The 18,220-nt window shown below is 38.3% G+C and overlaps 1 protein-coding gene across 1 annotated transcript in view; it reads right to left on the bottom strand.

Moving 5' to 3' along the window:
• Positions 1–18,220, bottom strand: part of Elp2 (elongator complex protein 2) — a 71,685-nt gene that overhangs the window by 23,042 nt on the left and 30,423 nt on the right. The window contains exons 7-9 of the mRNA XM_083120536.1: positions 13,882–14,105; positions 6,093–6,245; positions 3,938–4,115 (exon numbers count right to left, since the gene is read on the bottom strand). Of these exons, the coding sequence (XP_082976662.1) occupies positions 3,938–4,115; positions 6,093–6,245; positions 13,882–14,105 (555 nt within the window). The remainder of the gene's footprint in view (positions 1–3,937; positions 4,116–6,092; positions 6,246–13,881; positions 14,106–18,220) is intronic.

Here is an 18,220-nt window from a genome sequence, read left to right as displayed (position 1 = left end):
CCTACCAACTGCCGGCCTCACTCCCACCAGAGGAGGAAGATCATCCAACCAGTTAAGGGGTGACATGTGGTTAGTATAATGAACCACTCTAATTACATGCATCAATTTACCAGAACTTTGTTTCAAGATTAGAATTACATCCAAATACATATTTAATTACACGTTATCACAAAATTATTTTTTTCACACAAAACTTGCGCAATATAAAAAGAAACTTCGAATTTTGCGTAATTATACTCCAAAAAAGTATTGCCGGCCCATATGGCACAGTGGTTAGCACATTGTGCAATGCCATGGGTCACGGGTTCAAATCCCGGCCTGGGCATGGATGTTTTGAAGTGTCCATTCATTAATTTCATCACATCATCATTCATTCCCATCTTCACAAATTAGCCAAAAGTGACACAAAAAGCAAAGTAAAATAAAGCAAATCAATCAATCAATCCACAAAAGTATTGTGTGGCATTTCTGCAGAACCTGTGAAAGACCAAAATGCCGGAAATGCATCAACTGGAATCGGTAAATGAATTCCCTGAATACTATCTACCCTATATCATACACTGGCATTGGTATTGTCTCAAACCTAGTTAAAACTCTACAAATGTTCTTCTCTGCTACAATATCAGGCGAGTCTTTACCATACTATTGTAGGCAACAGAAGAGATTATCCACTTTCAAAATGGAAGAATGTAACAAGTTATTCACTATTTTGTACCTGAAGGGAAAATACTTGGCCCGACACTAGTGGGAAGAACAGCATCAGTAACAGCTAAAACAAAGAAGGGCACTTTCAGTTCTGCTTTTCATAATCACAATGGATGTATTTCGAGCCATACTTTATGTCATCAGAAGTATCCAGATACCCATCTAAAAATGAAGTACAAGTTTGGGCCACCCTCCATCGGGAACACTGGCAGTCAATATGGTGTTGGCCCACCCTTAGCCTTGATGACAACCTTCACTCTCGCAAGCATACTTTCAATAAGGTGGCGGAAGCTTTCTTGAGGAATGGCAGCCCATTTCTTGTGGAGCGTCAAAATGAGAAGAGATATCGATGTGGGTCGGTGTGGTCTAGCACGAAGTCGGCATTCCAAAACATCCCAGAGATGTTCTATGGGAATAAAATCAGGACTGCACAGGCCAGTCCATTAATGGGACGTTGTTGTCATCAAATCACTCCCCCACAAGCCCTGCAGTATGGACGGATGCTCGGTCATGTTGAAAGATACAATGGTCATCCCAGAACTGGTCTTCGATGGTAGGCAGCATGAAAGAGGTTAAAATGTCAACGTAAGCTTGTGCCGTGATAAAGCAACAAGGGGCCAAGCCCCTCCAGGAGAAACATGACCACATTGTAACCCCACCATCCCCTGAAATTCACTGTCAGTACTATACAGGCTGACAGATGTCATTCACCAGGCATTCACCACACCCTACCATCGGATCGCCACATTTTGTACCATGATTCATCACACCACACAATATTCTATAGTCCAGTTTCGACGCTCCTTGCACCATGCATGGCAGCATTTGCCTGTGTGATGTTTGGCTTATGGGCAGCTGCTCGGTCATGAAAACCAAGTTGCCGCACATCGCGCCGAACAGTATTGGTGCTTGGAGTAGATCCTCATGCAGTTCGACATTCTTGTGTGATGGTGGCGATGGATGATGATTGATGACCATGCTGTACAACCCTTTTTAACATTAGACAGTCTCTGGAGGTCAACATGGGAAGTTGGCCTGCATGCTTTTGGGTTGTACACGTGGACCTATACGACGCACGTTTTTAGAAGCGATATCGGGTGGGGCCACGCAGAGGGTGTGCGTGGTGATAACCAATGGCAGGAGTGCAACATTGTACAGTTAGGAGACTGCGGCACGGAAGTTAAAAGCCATCTTCTGTATTGTTCTTGCACGCAAGAAGTTTTCATAAAACTCGCCACTTTAAGGTTCATCATAAGATGGGAAAAGACATTTTGAACCTGACCGTCCAAATCCCATGAATTTCTGTCGCCTACAGCCGGAGTTATCGTTCCTTGAAGAAACAAGGGAAACACCTTTCATTTCCTTCAGCCTGTTTTTTTCGTTGCCACCGTATTGACGCAGCTGAGTTGTTGTGTCTAGGCAAAACTGCGGGTATTAAATTCGCCTCGATATAAACAATGAGCCTTCATTGTTCTGGGCGTTCTCGAACATTGAAAGCCTGGGTCAGTTTGAGTTCAGCATTTTCGTAGCAAGGCCGGTGTAAAATTATTCGCTTATCGTTCACTCGAGCGCCACAAAGAACAGTTTGTGAAAAGATTAAATACAGCCTGTTCGTGCGATAATGTGTGTTCCGAGTGTTCATTTTATTTTAAATAATGTCACTCTCAAAACTTAGCACCAGTAGTGCAGGCACCAAGGGTGCAAAATCTAATCATTAACCTCCAGTAGAGTGATTCGGAAATGAGTGAAATCAGTGACACGGAGACCAATGGGCGTCCGGGAGGGGGCAAGGGGGGCCATGCCCCCTCCCCCTGGAAAATGAAAGTCAACCAAAAATTATATATTTTTCACATATAATTTCATTACAGCCACAATAATATGTGTTAATTATTGCATGAATATGATATTCAAATTTAAGCAATGTTTTTGAGGGAACAACACTATTATGGAGGAAAATGTGTCTTGTTTGCCCCCCTGGAAAAAGCACCTTCCTTGCCCCTCCCTGGAAAAAGTCCATGCGGAGACCGAGGAAGACAACGAGAGCGGTGATGAATAAATAAATACCTTCAAGCTTCTTTCAGGTATGGGTTTCTCATATATGCTACAGTGATATGATATTATAATCCTGTGTAGAAATATTCACTATATTATTTCACTGTACTCATATATACCATGCATGCATTATCAAAATTAATGGACACATCGCGAATTTTCTGTCCTTCCCTTGCGCTAGCACTTAGTTTGGCAACAGCGCAGTACACTGGCTGGGTATTGGCCGAACTCATGTTCCTTCTAAAAGCGTTCGCCGTATAGTGATGTTTAGGAGGGTAAAAATCTTGCACACAGACTTCTTACACAAGTGGCACCCAACCACCTGACTACATTGAAAGTCCATGAGATCCTCAGACTGTCCCATACTGCTGCCTTGCGCTGTCTGCAGACTACTGAGATCCCTGACCATGCGATAGATGGTAGTATTATGTCACCCTCTATCATAAACTCTTACTGACCATGCAATAGATGGCAGTATTGTGTCACCCTCTATGATAAACACATGTTTTGCAGTGTGTCCGGATACTTTTGATCACATGGAGTACAATCCCTGAAGATGAGAATAATAGTTGCACTCAAAACATTGGTTGTAACCTGAGAACCCTTGTTCAAATCACATTAACAGAAAATATAGAATTTCTACTAAATAATTTCTAGTTTTTAAAAAAATCATGATTTTTGCACCAAAACTCCTTGCTGAATTCAAGTCTGTCCTCTAAATAATGATTGCTTTAGAAACAAGACAATGCTGCAAAAAAACCATAAACAATTTCATATTAAGTACTAAGAAATATTTTTAAAATGTATATAGTAGGGATGGGTCGATACGAAATTTTGGCTGATACTGATAAAGTACAGACATAAAATTTACCGATAGCAATAACCAATATTCTACTGATCTTATATAAAATTCCAAATGGTGCTTGAAGAGCCTGAATTGTTCATTGTTCTCCTTAATAAAGAAGTGTTTCGATACGACTGCAGTGCAAAAGAAGTTGCAAATTTAGATGTTTGGTTTTTAAAAAAGTATAGCATGGAAATTGTTCAAAAAAATTTTGACAAAATGGTAGAATTTTGCACTAAATAATAAGATATTTATAGATATATCAGATCAGTAATTTCACTTATACACTGACTGATTAATCTGTCCTATTCCTAGTATATAGTGATATTTACATACCTGTAATCATTTGTACTTTTGAGATTCTGCTGAAGTTTTCGATAAAATTTTGAGGTGCTTCAAAAGCCCTAATCACTTTTTCATCACCACCTGATGCAAAATGGAGCCGTGAAAGGATAGCAATACAGTTCATATCAAACCCATGTATCTGTGGCCTTGCCAGTTCATGCCATGTGTGCTGGAAGAGAGATGCAAAAACATATAAACTTGCTATTGTAATTTTTCAGATGCTTGCAATTTATGCTACAAGCAATATTGCACTGAAACTTGAAGTATTCATTTCAACATATTTCACAGACGTTTAAGATTAAAAATTGAGCTCAAACAAAATTCCATTGAGTAACAGTCCTTGCAACATTGATTACATGCATTGCACAGTATCAGATTCAGATCACAAAATATCGCAGCAATATCTTGCAACTCTTTGCATTATTCATGTTATGGGACTTTAGACACAGTAAGATATTAATATACACATGAAACATGCTTACATATCTACTTGGTAGGCTTCCAGGAAGCGCTGGTATGCCAATGGCTGCTGAGTGAACTGTTTTTACTTGGATTCCGCTACTTGAGCAACTAAAACCAAGTGGTGGCAGATGATGCAACAGACAATCCAGAAACAGCAGGTCAGCCAGCAGGCATTGGTGTGCCAGCAAAGACTGGAAGCCTGCCAAGTGGATAACTACTAGTTCCAATGTGGATTGTAACACCTGTCACAGAAATTATTTAATTATTTATTTCAAACAGTATTTATAGTATGGTATACCAGGCCCCTAGCTAGAATTGATCTTCAGGGAGTCTTTGTAAACAAAGTCCATTTTTAAAAAAATTAACAGTATTAAATTAAGGAAAATTATGTGTATGTGTGTGTGTGTGTGGGGGGGAGGGGGTTATTAAGTTTTAAAGAATTTATAAATATCATTCAAACACTACATTTTTCTACTTCTTTTAAAACATCTCTTGAAGTGTTAATTGACTGATACTGAAATCATCCCTTACACACTTTTACTCACTCCATTAGATGATACAGATATTTATATCACACAAACAAATCTACAATATTCAATCACAGTGCCTGCAGTACATTCCTTGACCTCTGATGCAGATGCGAAGAGAAATTAGCATGATGACATCAAACTCACAGATACCTGTCTAAACGGGAGGGTGCAACAGGGACAGTGTAGGTACAGATAAAGAAGCCCCTATAAAATAACTTACAAAGTCTAGATAATCATCTAAATACTTGCAACTACTTAGATTTCAGCTCATAAACAAGATGAGCGAATGCTGTTCATGTTCTGTGGATATATCCTTAAAGTTGTGAGCTGTCTACATTTTCACTCTTCACTGCAAACAAATTATATAAAATAGTTCTACATAATGTCAAGAGGGGGGGCAGTGGCAGGGAGGGGGGGCTGCCTGGCTACAGGCCTGTGGTATACAGAAAATTTCAAATTACAACACTTTTACACATACACTCATAATCAAATGTCACAAAGTAAAATAAGAAAATGAACATGAGAATAAAATACAAAATGTTTGACAAGGACAAGAAAGATACTGATTGAGTTGGTGTTTTAAGTCCACTTTATGCACAGTAAGGCTAATTTGAACTGGACCTACAGTTTAAAGTGGGATCCGAACCACTATGTGCCCCCACAGAGTATCAAACGATAAGGAAAAATATATAAAAATGTGAACAATAATGTAAAATAGTCCATGTTAAAGACATATGTCAAGGAACAGAAAATCCAAAAAACAAAACATGAATGCATGATTTGCATGAATTGTTTCCTCAATGTGATGCAGAAGTTCATTGGATATCACAGACGGCCTACCGCTCTTGCGCTTGTTGGTCCTGCCTGCAGCATATTTACGGCACCACTTTGTTACATGTTGGCGACTCATTGTTTCCATACACGGGAACAGTTGCTTTGTGGATATCCACTGGGCACTCGCCTTCTGCATGGAGATTCAGTTATTCTTAGTGGCATTATATTGAGTTATTTATTTAGATTATGTAAAAATGATTTCTTCCTATTAATCTTATGCATTACTGTTACTGTATACGTATATGCAAGAACCTTGCATTATGTTTACTTTTCAGCGAGAAATGGAAATAGGAAGTTGAAAAAATAAGGCAGCTACTAACTTTTGAATCAGGCCTGACCCAAAGCCCATGAAGTCTGGTGGTCTGGTCTGCACTCACACTTAAAACGTAGTCACCACCTGGTTCCCACTGGAGATCAGTTACTTCCTCAAAGTGACCACCAATTGTTACTCCAGATTCCCACTGTTTGGTATCCTGCGTGCAAAAGACAAAGGAGTCATTCCATGCGAAATCAACACAGCCTTTGACCTGACCATCTCCGATTTTCATGAAATTTGGGGAATTGAAACTATGCATGGAACTTAGTAAGTATAAAAAATTTTAGTTTCGTGCGTCTTGAAATTGTTAAATTATTCAAGGTCAGAGTTAGCATAAATTGCCCTTTTTGAGCCCACTTAGCTATACTAAATCTGCTGTAACTCCGCCCCTATTTTGCCTAGGAAGCTCAAATAAAGCTTATTGTACAGGGAATTGAACAAGCTTTCCAGTGATATATAACAAGCCTACATTTGGATAAAAATATAATATTGTCACGTGACCTTCTCATTTGACCTTGAATATCTCAAAACATGTCATCACCAAAAATCGTGAAAAAAATATATGTGGTCCCTCATACCATACTCTAAAACATATCAAAAAATCATTCTGGGACTGCAATGGGATCAGAAGATACAAAATAATATGTATAACTATGTGACTGATAAAAGCCCGATTACATGAACTATGAAGAGTCAAATGTCCCTTAACACCCCCTACAAAATGTGAAGGAGTTATCCTGGGTATAATTGGTCATAAAAGAAATAGGTTAGGCACAGGGAGATCCCTAGCCGTGTGTGTCAAGCGCATGTCCGGCATATTGTTGACCGCCATATTGAATTCAACGCAAAAATTTCAAAGGAAAGGGGGTGATGTGATATATCAAATGAGGCTAGAATTTCACGAGAAATGAAGTGACGAAGGATTTTCCAACGTATCTTACGCCAGCAAAAAGTTATACACATATCTTTCACTTACGATATATGCACATTATAATGTTGTCAATGTTCCCGTGAGCACACTCGTTGACGTCTCTCACACTCGCATATAACATTTTGTAATGTAGCATGTGCAACAACATCGCAAGCAGCAACTATGCCTTCTCTCAGATGGTCAATATCAGGGACTTTTAGTGCATGCACCATTCTCTTCAAAAGTTTCTGAAGGTAAAAGTCCTCCTAAGATGTCAGATCTGGGGAATGTGCAGGCCTTTTAATAGATCCCCGTGTGCCCATCAATCTACCTAGAAAATTACCATGAAGAAATTGTGAAAATGTCTACATAGTGTGGTCGGTCACACTCTGTCCTGTTTCAAAACTCTTGAAAAGTGCCATATCCCGTAAGCACGGGTGAAAAAACCTGTTCACTTAACAAATCCAAGAAGCCCTCACCATTTAAGGTTCCGTTGTTGAATATGGACCAACCATTTCCGTTCGCCATACATTATACCACATAATTAGCTTACCAGCAACAACCATTCGACTGAGCAAATCACAGGTATTGTATATTATTTTTATTAACTTCACCGTGAACATAAAAATTTGCCTCGTCACTGAAGAATTTTTCATTCCAAAGGAAGTGTCACGTAATTGTTTGAGATACTTTTCCCAATATTCTTCAATATTCAACTATTTGGTGAATGTAGCTGATTAAAATCATATGCAATGGTGCGTATACTTCTTTCTCTCCCAAGATGTCAGCGTGATCTCGATGAGTTCCTAACACGTTAGGAGCATTCCAATGCTTTGTTTTTAACACCTCGAAAAGGAGAAAATGGTTACAAGCATGCAGTAATAAATTTTTGCTGGTTAAATATATGTTGGATAAACCTTCGTCACTTCATTTCTCGTGAAATTCTAGCCTTTTGATATATCACATAACCCCCTTTCCTTTGAAATTTTTGCGTTGTATTCAATATGGCGGTCAACAATATGCCGGATCTGCGCTTGACACACACGGCTAGGGATCTCCCTGTGCCTAACCTATTTCTTTTATGACCAATTATACCCAGGATAACTCCTTCACATTTTGTAGGGGGTGTTAAGGGACATTTGACTCTTCATAGTTCATGTAATCGGGCTTTTATCAGTCACATAGTTATACATATTATTTTGTATCTTCTGATCCCATTGCAGTCCCAGAATGATTTTTTGGTATGTTTTAGAGTATGGTATGAGGGACCAAATATATTTTTTTCACGATTTTTGGTGATGACATGTTTTGAGATATTCAAGGTCAAATGAGAAGGTCACGTGACAATATTATATTTTTATCCAAATGTAGGCTTGTTATATATCACTGGAAAGCTTGTTCAATTCCCTGTACAATAAGCTTTATTTGAGCTTCCTAGGCGAAATAGGGGCGGAGTTACAGCACATTTAGTATAACTAAGCGGGCTCAAAAAAGGCAATTTCTGCAAACTTTGACCTTGAATAATTTAACAATTACAAGACGCACGAGACTAAAAATGTTCATAGTTACTAAGTTCTATGCATAGTTTCAACTCCCCAAATTTCATGAAAATCGGAGATGGTCATGTTAAAAATTGCACATATCTGTGTTGATTTGGCATGGAATGACTCAAAGGAGTGTATCTTTAAACAAACAATAAAAATAGATAAAGCCAGTCCACCATATGTCATCATTTCACTATGTAGATGGAACTCCAGTTTTGGCATGTACTTACATTTCACTCAAGCTTTCACCTCATCATGGGGTTTCTTTAGGAATTAAGACAAGAATAGAAAAGTTAAAACATGGGAAAAGTAAGTTTGGTTAAAAAGCTTAAAACGGATGGGATTGAACCTGGGACACAGTGAGGACATTACCACTATGCCACCAGGGAGGCATGGCTGCACTTAACCCCAATGCAATAAACGTAGCAAACAACGTCTTTACCAGGGACCTGTAACGTAACCCAACTTGTAACGCTGTCAAGTTACAAATGGAACTATTGATATGCGTTACAATGGCATTGGCGTTCCACACAGTACCGGACAGATTGGACCTACCTACAACCTGGGTAAATTAGGCGTACCATTACTCAACGACCCATTCGCTTCAGGTACTGAGTGGAACGGGTCTCGGATGGAACGGGTACGATCGTACCCGTACATACTGTACCTGAACGGTGGCTATAGGGTACGAAATGGAACCACAAGTTGGTAACTGGTACTGAAGCACTATGACCAGAACTTGTTATTAAAATACCGGTATGTGGATAGAAATGGATGAAGCGGGTAACATTTGTAACAGGAACTTACAGTACGTATCATAACAGTTTACTGTCAATCAAAATTCCACAGCAGCAAATGGAATACCGATAAATATACACTTCTTCGTTTAAAAATTATTATAAGAACTTTAGAAAAAAGTAATTCATGATCTTTCTGGATATTATTTATCCGAAAAATATGAATAAATACTATCTAGTTTATATTTCATTAATTTGTTAATAATGGTATCAGCTATGCAAAAATTTCGAAGACCGTCACTCTGGCAAACTATTAACAATAGAAACAATTAGTTTTAACAAGCTCATGTATAATATACTAATTACAACGACCTGCGCAGAAGATCGATATTCGTCATTCAGGCAACCTGTTACTAGGAGGCATGTGCAGTAGGCCCCATTACTTTTAAAATAGGTAGAGAAGTGAAATTGAGTTTGACGGTAGATTATGCTAATTAGAGCATGGCAAATCAACATGATTGTGGAAAACTGGAAGTTGATGGATGCCACATTGAAAAATGTTACTTCTTAAGATAGAGAAGTGAAACTCGGTTCAACGGTAGCTTATGCTAATTAAAGCATGGCAAATAAACATGATTGTGGAAAACCGGAAGATGGATGCCATATTGAAAAATTTTACCTTTTAAGATATAGAAGTGAAATTCTGTTTGATGGTAGCTTATGGGAATTAGAGCATGGCAAATCAACGTGATTCCGGAAAACTGGAAGTTGGTGGACGCCATATTGAAAAATGTTATTTTCTAAGACAGAGAAGTGAAATTCGGCTTGAAGGTAGCTTATGGGAATTAGAGCATGGCAAATCAACGTGATTCCGGAAAACCGGAAGTTGGTGGGCGACATATTGAAAAATGTTATTTTCTAAGACAGAGGAGTGAAATTCGGCTTGATGGTAGCTTATGGGAATTAGACCATGGCAAATCAACGTGATTCTGGAAAACCTGAAGTTCATGGACGCCATATTGAAAAATGTTATTTCTCAAGATATACGAGTGAAATTCGGTTTGATGGTATCTTATGGGAATTAGAACTTGGCAAATAAACATGATTCTGGAAAACCAGAAGTTGATGGTTGTTATATTGAAAGACGTTAATTCTTAAGATACATCAGTGATATTCGGTTTTATGGTAGCTTATGGGAATTAGAGCATGGCAAATCAACATGATTCTGGAAAACCGAAAGTTGATGGACGCCATTTTGAAAAATGTTATTTCTTAAGATAGAGGAGTGAAATTCGGTTTGATGGTAGCTTATGGGAATTAGACCATAACAAATCAATATGGTTTTGGAAAACCGGAAATTGATGGATGCCATATAGAAAAATGTTACTTCTTTAGATAGAGCATTACAAATCAACATGGTTATGGAAAATCTGAAATTAATGGACGTCATATTAAAAAATGTAATTCCTTAATATAAGGGAGTGAAATTCGGTTTGATGGTAGCTTATGGGATTTAGAGCATGACAAATAATATGATTCTTGAAAACCGGGAGTTGATGGTCGCCATATTGAAAAGACGTCAATTCTTAAGATACAGCAGTGAAATTCGGTTTGATGGTAGCTTATAGGAATTAGAGCATGGCAAATCAACATGATTCTGGAAAACCTGAGGTTGATGGATGTCATATTTAAAAATGTTATTTCTTCAGATAGAGGACTGAAATTCGGTTTTATGATATGGATATTACTGCATTGGAACTCAATATGATTAGGGAAAACCGGACGTTAACGGAAAAAAATTACTTTAATATTCCTCTTTCCTTTGGTGGTTGCTTATGTTAATTAGAACATGGTCAATTTATACGATATTATAAAACCGAAAGTCGATGGATGGCATAATGAAAAATGCATTTTATTAAGATGAAGAAGTGAAATTTGGTTAGATTATTGCGATTGCTAATTCGAACATGGACAATGCATATGCTGCCTGTAAAACTGGAAGTTGATAGACACCATGTTGAAAAAGAAATACTTTTGAGTGTTGATTTAGTTTTTATTTATTAAAAATTAAATATGAATTCCATCAAACTCAGGTTTTCCAGAATCATGTTCATTTGTCATGCTCTAATTCCCATAAGCTACCATCAAACCAAATTTCACTGCTCTATCTTAAGAATAACGTCTTTCAATATGGCGATCATCAACTTCCGGTTTTCTGGAGTCATATTATTTGCCATGCTCTAATTTACATAAACTACCATCAACCCGAATTTCACTCCTCTACCTTAAGAAATAACATTTTTCAATATGGCATCCATCAACTTTCCGTTCTCCAAAATCATGTTTATTTGTCATGTTCTAATTCCCATAAGCTACCATCAAACCGAATCTCACTCCTATATAATAGGAATCAACGTTTTTCAATATGGCGACCATCAACCTTCGGTTTTCAAAAATCATGTTGATTTGCCATGCTCTAATTCTCATAAGCTACCAGCATGCCGAATTTCACTCCCTTATATTAAGAAATAATATTTTCCAATATGGCGTCCATCAACTTCTGGTTTTCCGAAACCATGTTGATTTGTTATGGTCTAATTCCCATAAGCTACCATAAAGCCGAATTTCACTCCTCTGTCTTAAGAGGTAACGTTTTTCAATATGGCGTCCATAAATTTCCGGTTTTCCACAATCATGTTGATTTGCCATGCTGTAATTTTCATAATCTACCATCAAACCGAATTTCACTCCTATGTCTTAAGAAATAACATTTTTCAATATGGTGTCCACCAAATTCCGGTTTTCCACAATCATGTTTATTTGCCATGCCCTAATTACCATAAGTTACCATTAAACCGAATTTCACTCGTATATCTTAAGAAATAGCATTTTTCAATATGGCGTCCATCAACTTCCGGTTTTCCACAATCATGTCAATTTGCCATATTCTAATTAGCATGAGCTACCGTCAAACCGAATTTCACTTCTCTATCTTAAGAAGTAACATTTTTCAATATGGCATCCATCAACTTTCGGTTTTCCACAATCATGTTGATTTAACATGCACTAATTAGCAAGATCTACCACCAAACCGAATTTCACTTCTCTATCTTAAGAAGTGACATTTTTCAATATGGCGTCTAATTTCCAGTTTTACCAAAATCATATTGATTGGCAATGCCAGGTCAACCCGAATTTAAGATCTGTAACTTCGATGGTAACGTTTCTCAGTATGGCGTACATTAACTTTCCCTTTTTTCTACATGTATTAGTTGGTAATATTCTAATTACATAAACTATCATCATGTCGAACTTTCAATATCTTGCTTGAAAAGATTTTTTTTAATATGTTCACCTTGCACCCTAATATTACGTGTATTGGTTATATAAAAGTAACATTATTAATAACAAATTTCACGATTCCATATTTATTTTTATATATACAATTTATATTTTATTGCCTACAACCTCCATTAATATTAGTTCTTATCGATTTTTCAAGAATTCAACAATGAAAGTTTTAAAATGAAGAGTTAAGTGACATATTTTCTGATCAATTCAATACCCATTTGATTTGTTGAAAATAGGTTTTGTTACAATTGTACCCGATCATAAAGTTTCAGGTATACCCATCATGAATTTGTACCGGTATGATTCTAAGGAGAGGTACGTACCGTAACGGAACCGGCATTCAGATAAGGAACAAGTTACATGCTTTCTGGTACGGGTATTTTAATGTTCCACTCTGTGTACCCAAAGCTGTCGTCCCCGAAGCACTCTCGGGTACGAACGGAACGGTATAGCAGAAGCGTTACCGTTCGCCTTACCAAGAGGTTCTGGTATTTTCCTTGGAACGGTCCACAGCACTTGGGCTGGTACGCGGTACCCGGTACGGAAATAACGTGGAACGGTGACAAATACCAATGAATTGCATTACGTTACAGGTCCCTGGTCTCTACAGAGTTCATGGCAATTGTTTACAAAACAATCGCTTGCAAAATTACTACTTACTTCCCCCTGTCACGTCACACAACAGCAATGGAAAATAATTATTTGTTGTTAATAATACTTCTGAGATGCATTTGCCTCTGAGGCAATAAACTCCATACCCAGCTACTCGTGATCCGGTTTTGGCTTTGACTTTTCCACTTTCCCTCTTGGACTAAAGCTAAAGCCTATGCTTTTACTTACTTTTATACAACCTGCAGCCAGTGTGCTTCAAAGGTAGCCTACATCTATGTATAGACATTGTAATATGCATAGACAATGAAATCTACGAAACAAGATGGTGACAAGGATAAACATAATGGTGGGCATTTATGAATAGAATTGTTGAAGTGTGAGAAGTACTTTGCACTCTCCTTTACAATTACAAACAATTTTCCACTAAGCTTAGCACAATACATAAATAAAATAACCTAGTGACCAATGTAAAATTTACAGTGGAATCTCGATTTAATGTTTTTCGGGGACCAAGTTGAAAAACTTAAAATGCTGAAAAAATGTAAAATCGAGGTTCCACTGTGTTGCTTTTGTCTCTCAGCTGTCAAAATATACTGCTTTCATGCACAATGCTTACTCCATTTCATCACACATTCTTACCTCATCATACTGCCAAAGATGGAAAGCTCCTTGAAAACCATGGCCAAGAATACTTTTACCATCAGGACTGAACTTGGCCCCATGAAATCCAAGAGTATTTCCTCCTACTTCACCAACTCTCACGGTCTCCAACCATACACCTGAATCAGGGTCTGGTTTCCAGATTAACATCATCTTGTCCATTGAAGAAGATAGGAGTTCCATTGGCTGATGCCTTCCATTTTCTATAACATAACAAAAAAGGAAGAAATTAATGCAGTGCTGAAATACAGAAAAAAATTAGATTCTTAAAAGATAAAAGGTCTCCTCTGTCACATGAAATTAGATCCACATGCATTCTCAATTTAGGCCATAGTGAACATGTGGTGAGCACCATGCCTTAGTCACCTTTATTCCTACAGAATCACTAACTAGAAGATGGGTGGCCTCCAGAGCTTCTTTATCCTGAGACATGTTCAGAAAAATTCCCACCAGAGGTCACACACTGGGTCTACTGTGTGGCAATCAAGACTGATTGATTGAGTTTAAGTCTATTTTATGCACAAATAGGCCAATCGAGATGAGACATACATTTTAAAGTGGAATGATGTTACCACTACACCATCACAAGGCACCATAGTTAAGACAACCTACCAACTGAACCACTGTGGCTCCTACACAAGAATGTTTTTAAAAAAATGATCACAGCTATGAAAAGTCATCAATTGAAAAGTTAAGCAAATAACTCCCACATATTCAAGTGGTAACTCAAATAGAGTTGGAAGTGGTAGAAAAAAATATGGAGCCTGTTTTGGTTGGGCTTTTTTTTTTTTTCGGCTCTTTTCCCCCAAAGTGTTTCAAATCGATGAAAATACATTACTTGGCTGCATTTTACGTTTCACAAATTTCATTTATGTCTCTACTGTAAAAAGACACCCGTATCTAAATTCAAAATACAAGGTGGTATCAAAAAGTTTCGAGACGAGTTCTGTAACATGCCAACAGATGGCAGTGCAAGGCTGCACGCACAGGCACAGGAAGCACCAAGCTTCATAAGTCAGCGTGTCAAGAGACATCGTCCTGTGTACATTGTGAGCTGTGCAGCTGGTGCTCTTCTGACCAAGTGCATTACCACGTCTGCGATTTCATCATGAACAGCAAGTTAGAACAACGAGCGAACGTGAAATTCTGTGTGAAACTGGGCAAATCCACCACAGAGATGCTTGACATGATTCGGCAATTGTACGGCGATTCTGCAATGAGTCGTTGCGAGGTGTTTTGAGTGGCATGCATGCTTCAAGAGTGGAAGAACATCACTGGAAGACGACGAGAGATCAGGATGGCCTTCAACGAGCACAACACCCGAAAATGTCGAAAGCATTCAGCAACTTGTGCATGAGGATCGTCTGAGAACAATCCACAACATTGCTGCCATTGTCGGTGTGTCATACGGAACAGTGGAGGCAATCCTCACGTGTGATTTGAACATGCGCCGTGTTTCTGCCAAGTTCATCCCTAGGCTGCCGACTCAGGAGCAGAAGGAACACAGCGTCCAAGTCTGACAAGAACTCAGTCAGCGTGCCGTGGATGACCCATCCTTCATGTCGAGGATCATTACTAATGACGAAACTTGGGTGTACGGGTACGACCCTGAGACAAAGCAACAGTCTTCACAGTGGAAGAGCCCATCATCTTCATGACCGAAAAAGGCAAGGCAGGTACGCAGTTCGACCAAGTGCATGCTCATCGTCTTTTTTGAAATTCGCGGCATTGTGCATCACGAATTTGTCCCCAGGGGCCAGACCATCAATAGCGAGTTCTACTGACAGGTTTGAGGGAGGACATTCGGCGAAAGCGACCGGATCTGTGGCACGCGAAAAACTGGCTGATCCACGACGACAATGCACCCTGTCACCGTGCTCTCCTCACACGTGTTTTTCTCACCAAAAACAAGATGATCGCACTTCCGCACCAACCCTACTTGCCAGATTTGGCTCCTGCGGACTTCGCCATCTTCCCGAAACTGAAGATCCAGCTCAAAGGTCGCTGTTTTGACACCATTGCGGAGATCCAGTGCGAATCGGAGAAGATGCTTCACACGCTTCGAAAAGACGACTTCCAGGACACACTCCAGCAGTGGCAGAAACGCTGGGAGCACTGTATTGCTGTACAAGGTGACCATTTTGAAGGTGATCGTGTGTAAACGTAGACAAATAAAGTACTTTCTTGTAAACAGAGCTAGTCTCGAAACTTTTTGATACCACCTTGTACAACTTTCGGCATGGAATTCATAGCTAGACATAAGCAGTTGTTGCAAAAATAACGGTTTTTATCCTTGTGTAATCTTCACATATCAGTAGGCTTATTCAATACATCTACATAGTATGTACACACCCACATAACAAAGTAGTTTTGTGTATATTTTGTATCTAGAATCTAATAGTTTACAAACATAATGTTCAATGTTTGAATTTGGCATAGGAACATGCATATAAAGTAAAAACAAAACAAGGAAAAAAAATTGAAATCTTTTAACACACTTATCAAATGTGCCCTCAGTAACAAGTTTTTTTTTCTTGAATTATATATAAAATCAAAAATCTAGTATAAAAATCCTTTACATTTGTATTTAGCATAAATTATTTGTATTCTGGCTTACAAGTGTAGCCACATTAGTCTTGTCAGAGGGCAGTGTCAGGTGTGACTGACATCTGGCTATGTCATGCAATGTCCTGATGAAAGAAAAAATTTGAAATTTTTCACCGTACAAAAACTAACCTACCTATATATTTGTTTGTACACTTCGTAATTTCGAACAAAACCTACTTTACATGAATATGCCATAAATAACCACATAAATCGTCTGTAATGCATAGAATGCATAAACATTTACAGTACATTTGCCAATTCCATAAATACTCACAGAGAACATTGACAAACATCAACAATTTTTGCAAGCGACTCCGTGTCTTTCTTTTATACATGTTTTTCTTTACTTCGTACAATTTTTTTTTTACATCTTAGTAACTCTTTCTCCAATTACAAGGGAGGTTATCTAAGTGTCCCCCTCCGATTTCCATGAAAATTGGCAGGTGTATAGAGGGGCCCAAAGGAAGAAATGTGCTTTTTTTGTTTTTAGCTAAAAAACTGTATTAGGGGGCAAAACCCACCTCAAATGTCGAGATGAGGACAAATTGAAGTAGGATCTGACCCCTGTGTCCCCCTCCGATTTCCATGAAACTTGGCAGGTGTATAGAGGTGCCCAAAGGAAGAAATATGTGTTTTTTTGTTTTTAGCTAAAAAACTGTATTAGGGGGCAAAACCCACCTCAAATGTCAAGATGAGGACAAATTGAAGTGAGGATCTGACCCCTGTGTCTCCCTCCGATTTCCATGAAACTTGGCAGGTGTATAGAGGAGCCCAAAGGAAGAAATACGTGTTTTTTGTTTCAGCTAAAAAATTGTTTCAGGGGAAAAACCCACCTCAAATGTCAAGATGAGGACAAATTGAAGTGAGGATCTGACCCCTGTCTCCCCCTCCCGTTTCCATGAAACTTGGCAGGTGTATAAAAGGGCCCAAAGGAAGAAATACATGTTTTTTTTTGTTTCAGGTAAAAAACGGTTTTAGGGGGCGACCCCTCCTCAAATGTCAAAATGTGGACAAATTGAAGTGGGCATTTGACCCCTGTGTCCCCCTCCGATTTTCATGAAACTTGGCAGGTATATAGAGTGGCCCAAAGGAAGAAATACGTGTTTTTTTTGTTTCGGCTAAAAAACTGTTTTAGGGGGCAAAACCTGTCTCAAATGTCAAAATGAGGACAAATTGACGTGCATCGCTAATATGTGTCTTCTGGCTGCCACATCATGTAAAATTATGTAGCCTAGTTCCAAAATATGACATTACGAACCTCTAAACCCTTAACTGACACTACAAGTGAAACAGGTTAACCGCAATTGGTAAAAAGGAAAAATTTGTTTCTTTCCCCAAAAAACCGGCTTTTTATTGAAGAAAAAAAGCCTACTTTTGTGCATCTCTAAACTCAAATAAATGCAAAATTCTAAACTGAGAGTAATCAGCGAGGGATAATGATGAGTATCTTGAATTCTAATTGTTATAAAACTGTTGTCCTTAACTATTGTAACTGGCATTAGATTTCATTGTATTCTTAGGTCTTTTTAAACATGTATATATACACTGAAACACTGAGTACATTAAAATAACTTTAGCCACTAAAGAAACGAAAATTTCTTATTTATATCATTACTTGTAAGATGACTGTGGCTACACAGACAATTTGTAAAGACTTATTCATTGATATAACTGTACAAAGCTTGAAACAATGATATGGCAGTTAGGACGT

This window comes from Lepisma saccharinum, chromosome 4 (genome assembly GCF_977018435.1).
Source record: "Lepisma saccharinum chromosome 4, izLepSacc3.1, whole genome shotgun sequence".
In the NCBI taxonomy this organism is placed as follows: domain Eukaryota; kingdom Metazoa; phylum Arthropoda; class Insecta; order Zygentoma; family Lepismatidae; genus Lepisma; species Lepisma saccharinum.
This window is presented reverse-complemented; position numbering and strand designations above follow the sequence as displayed.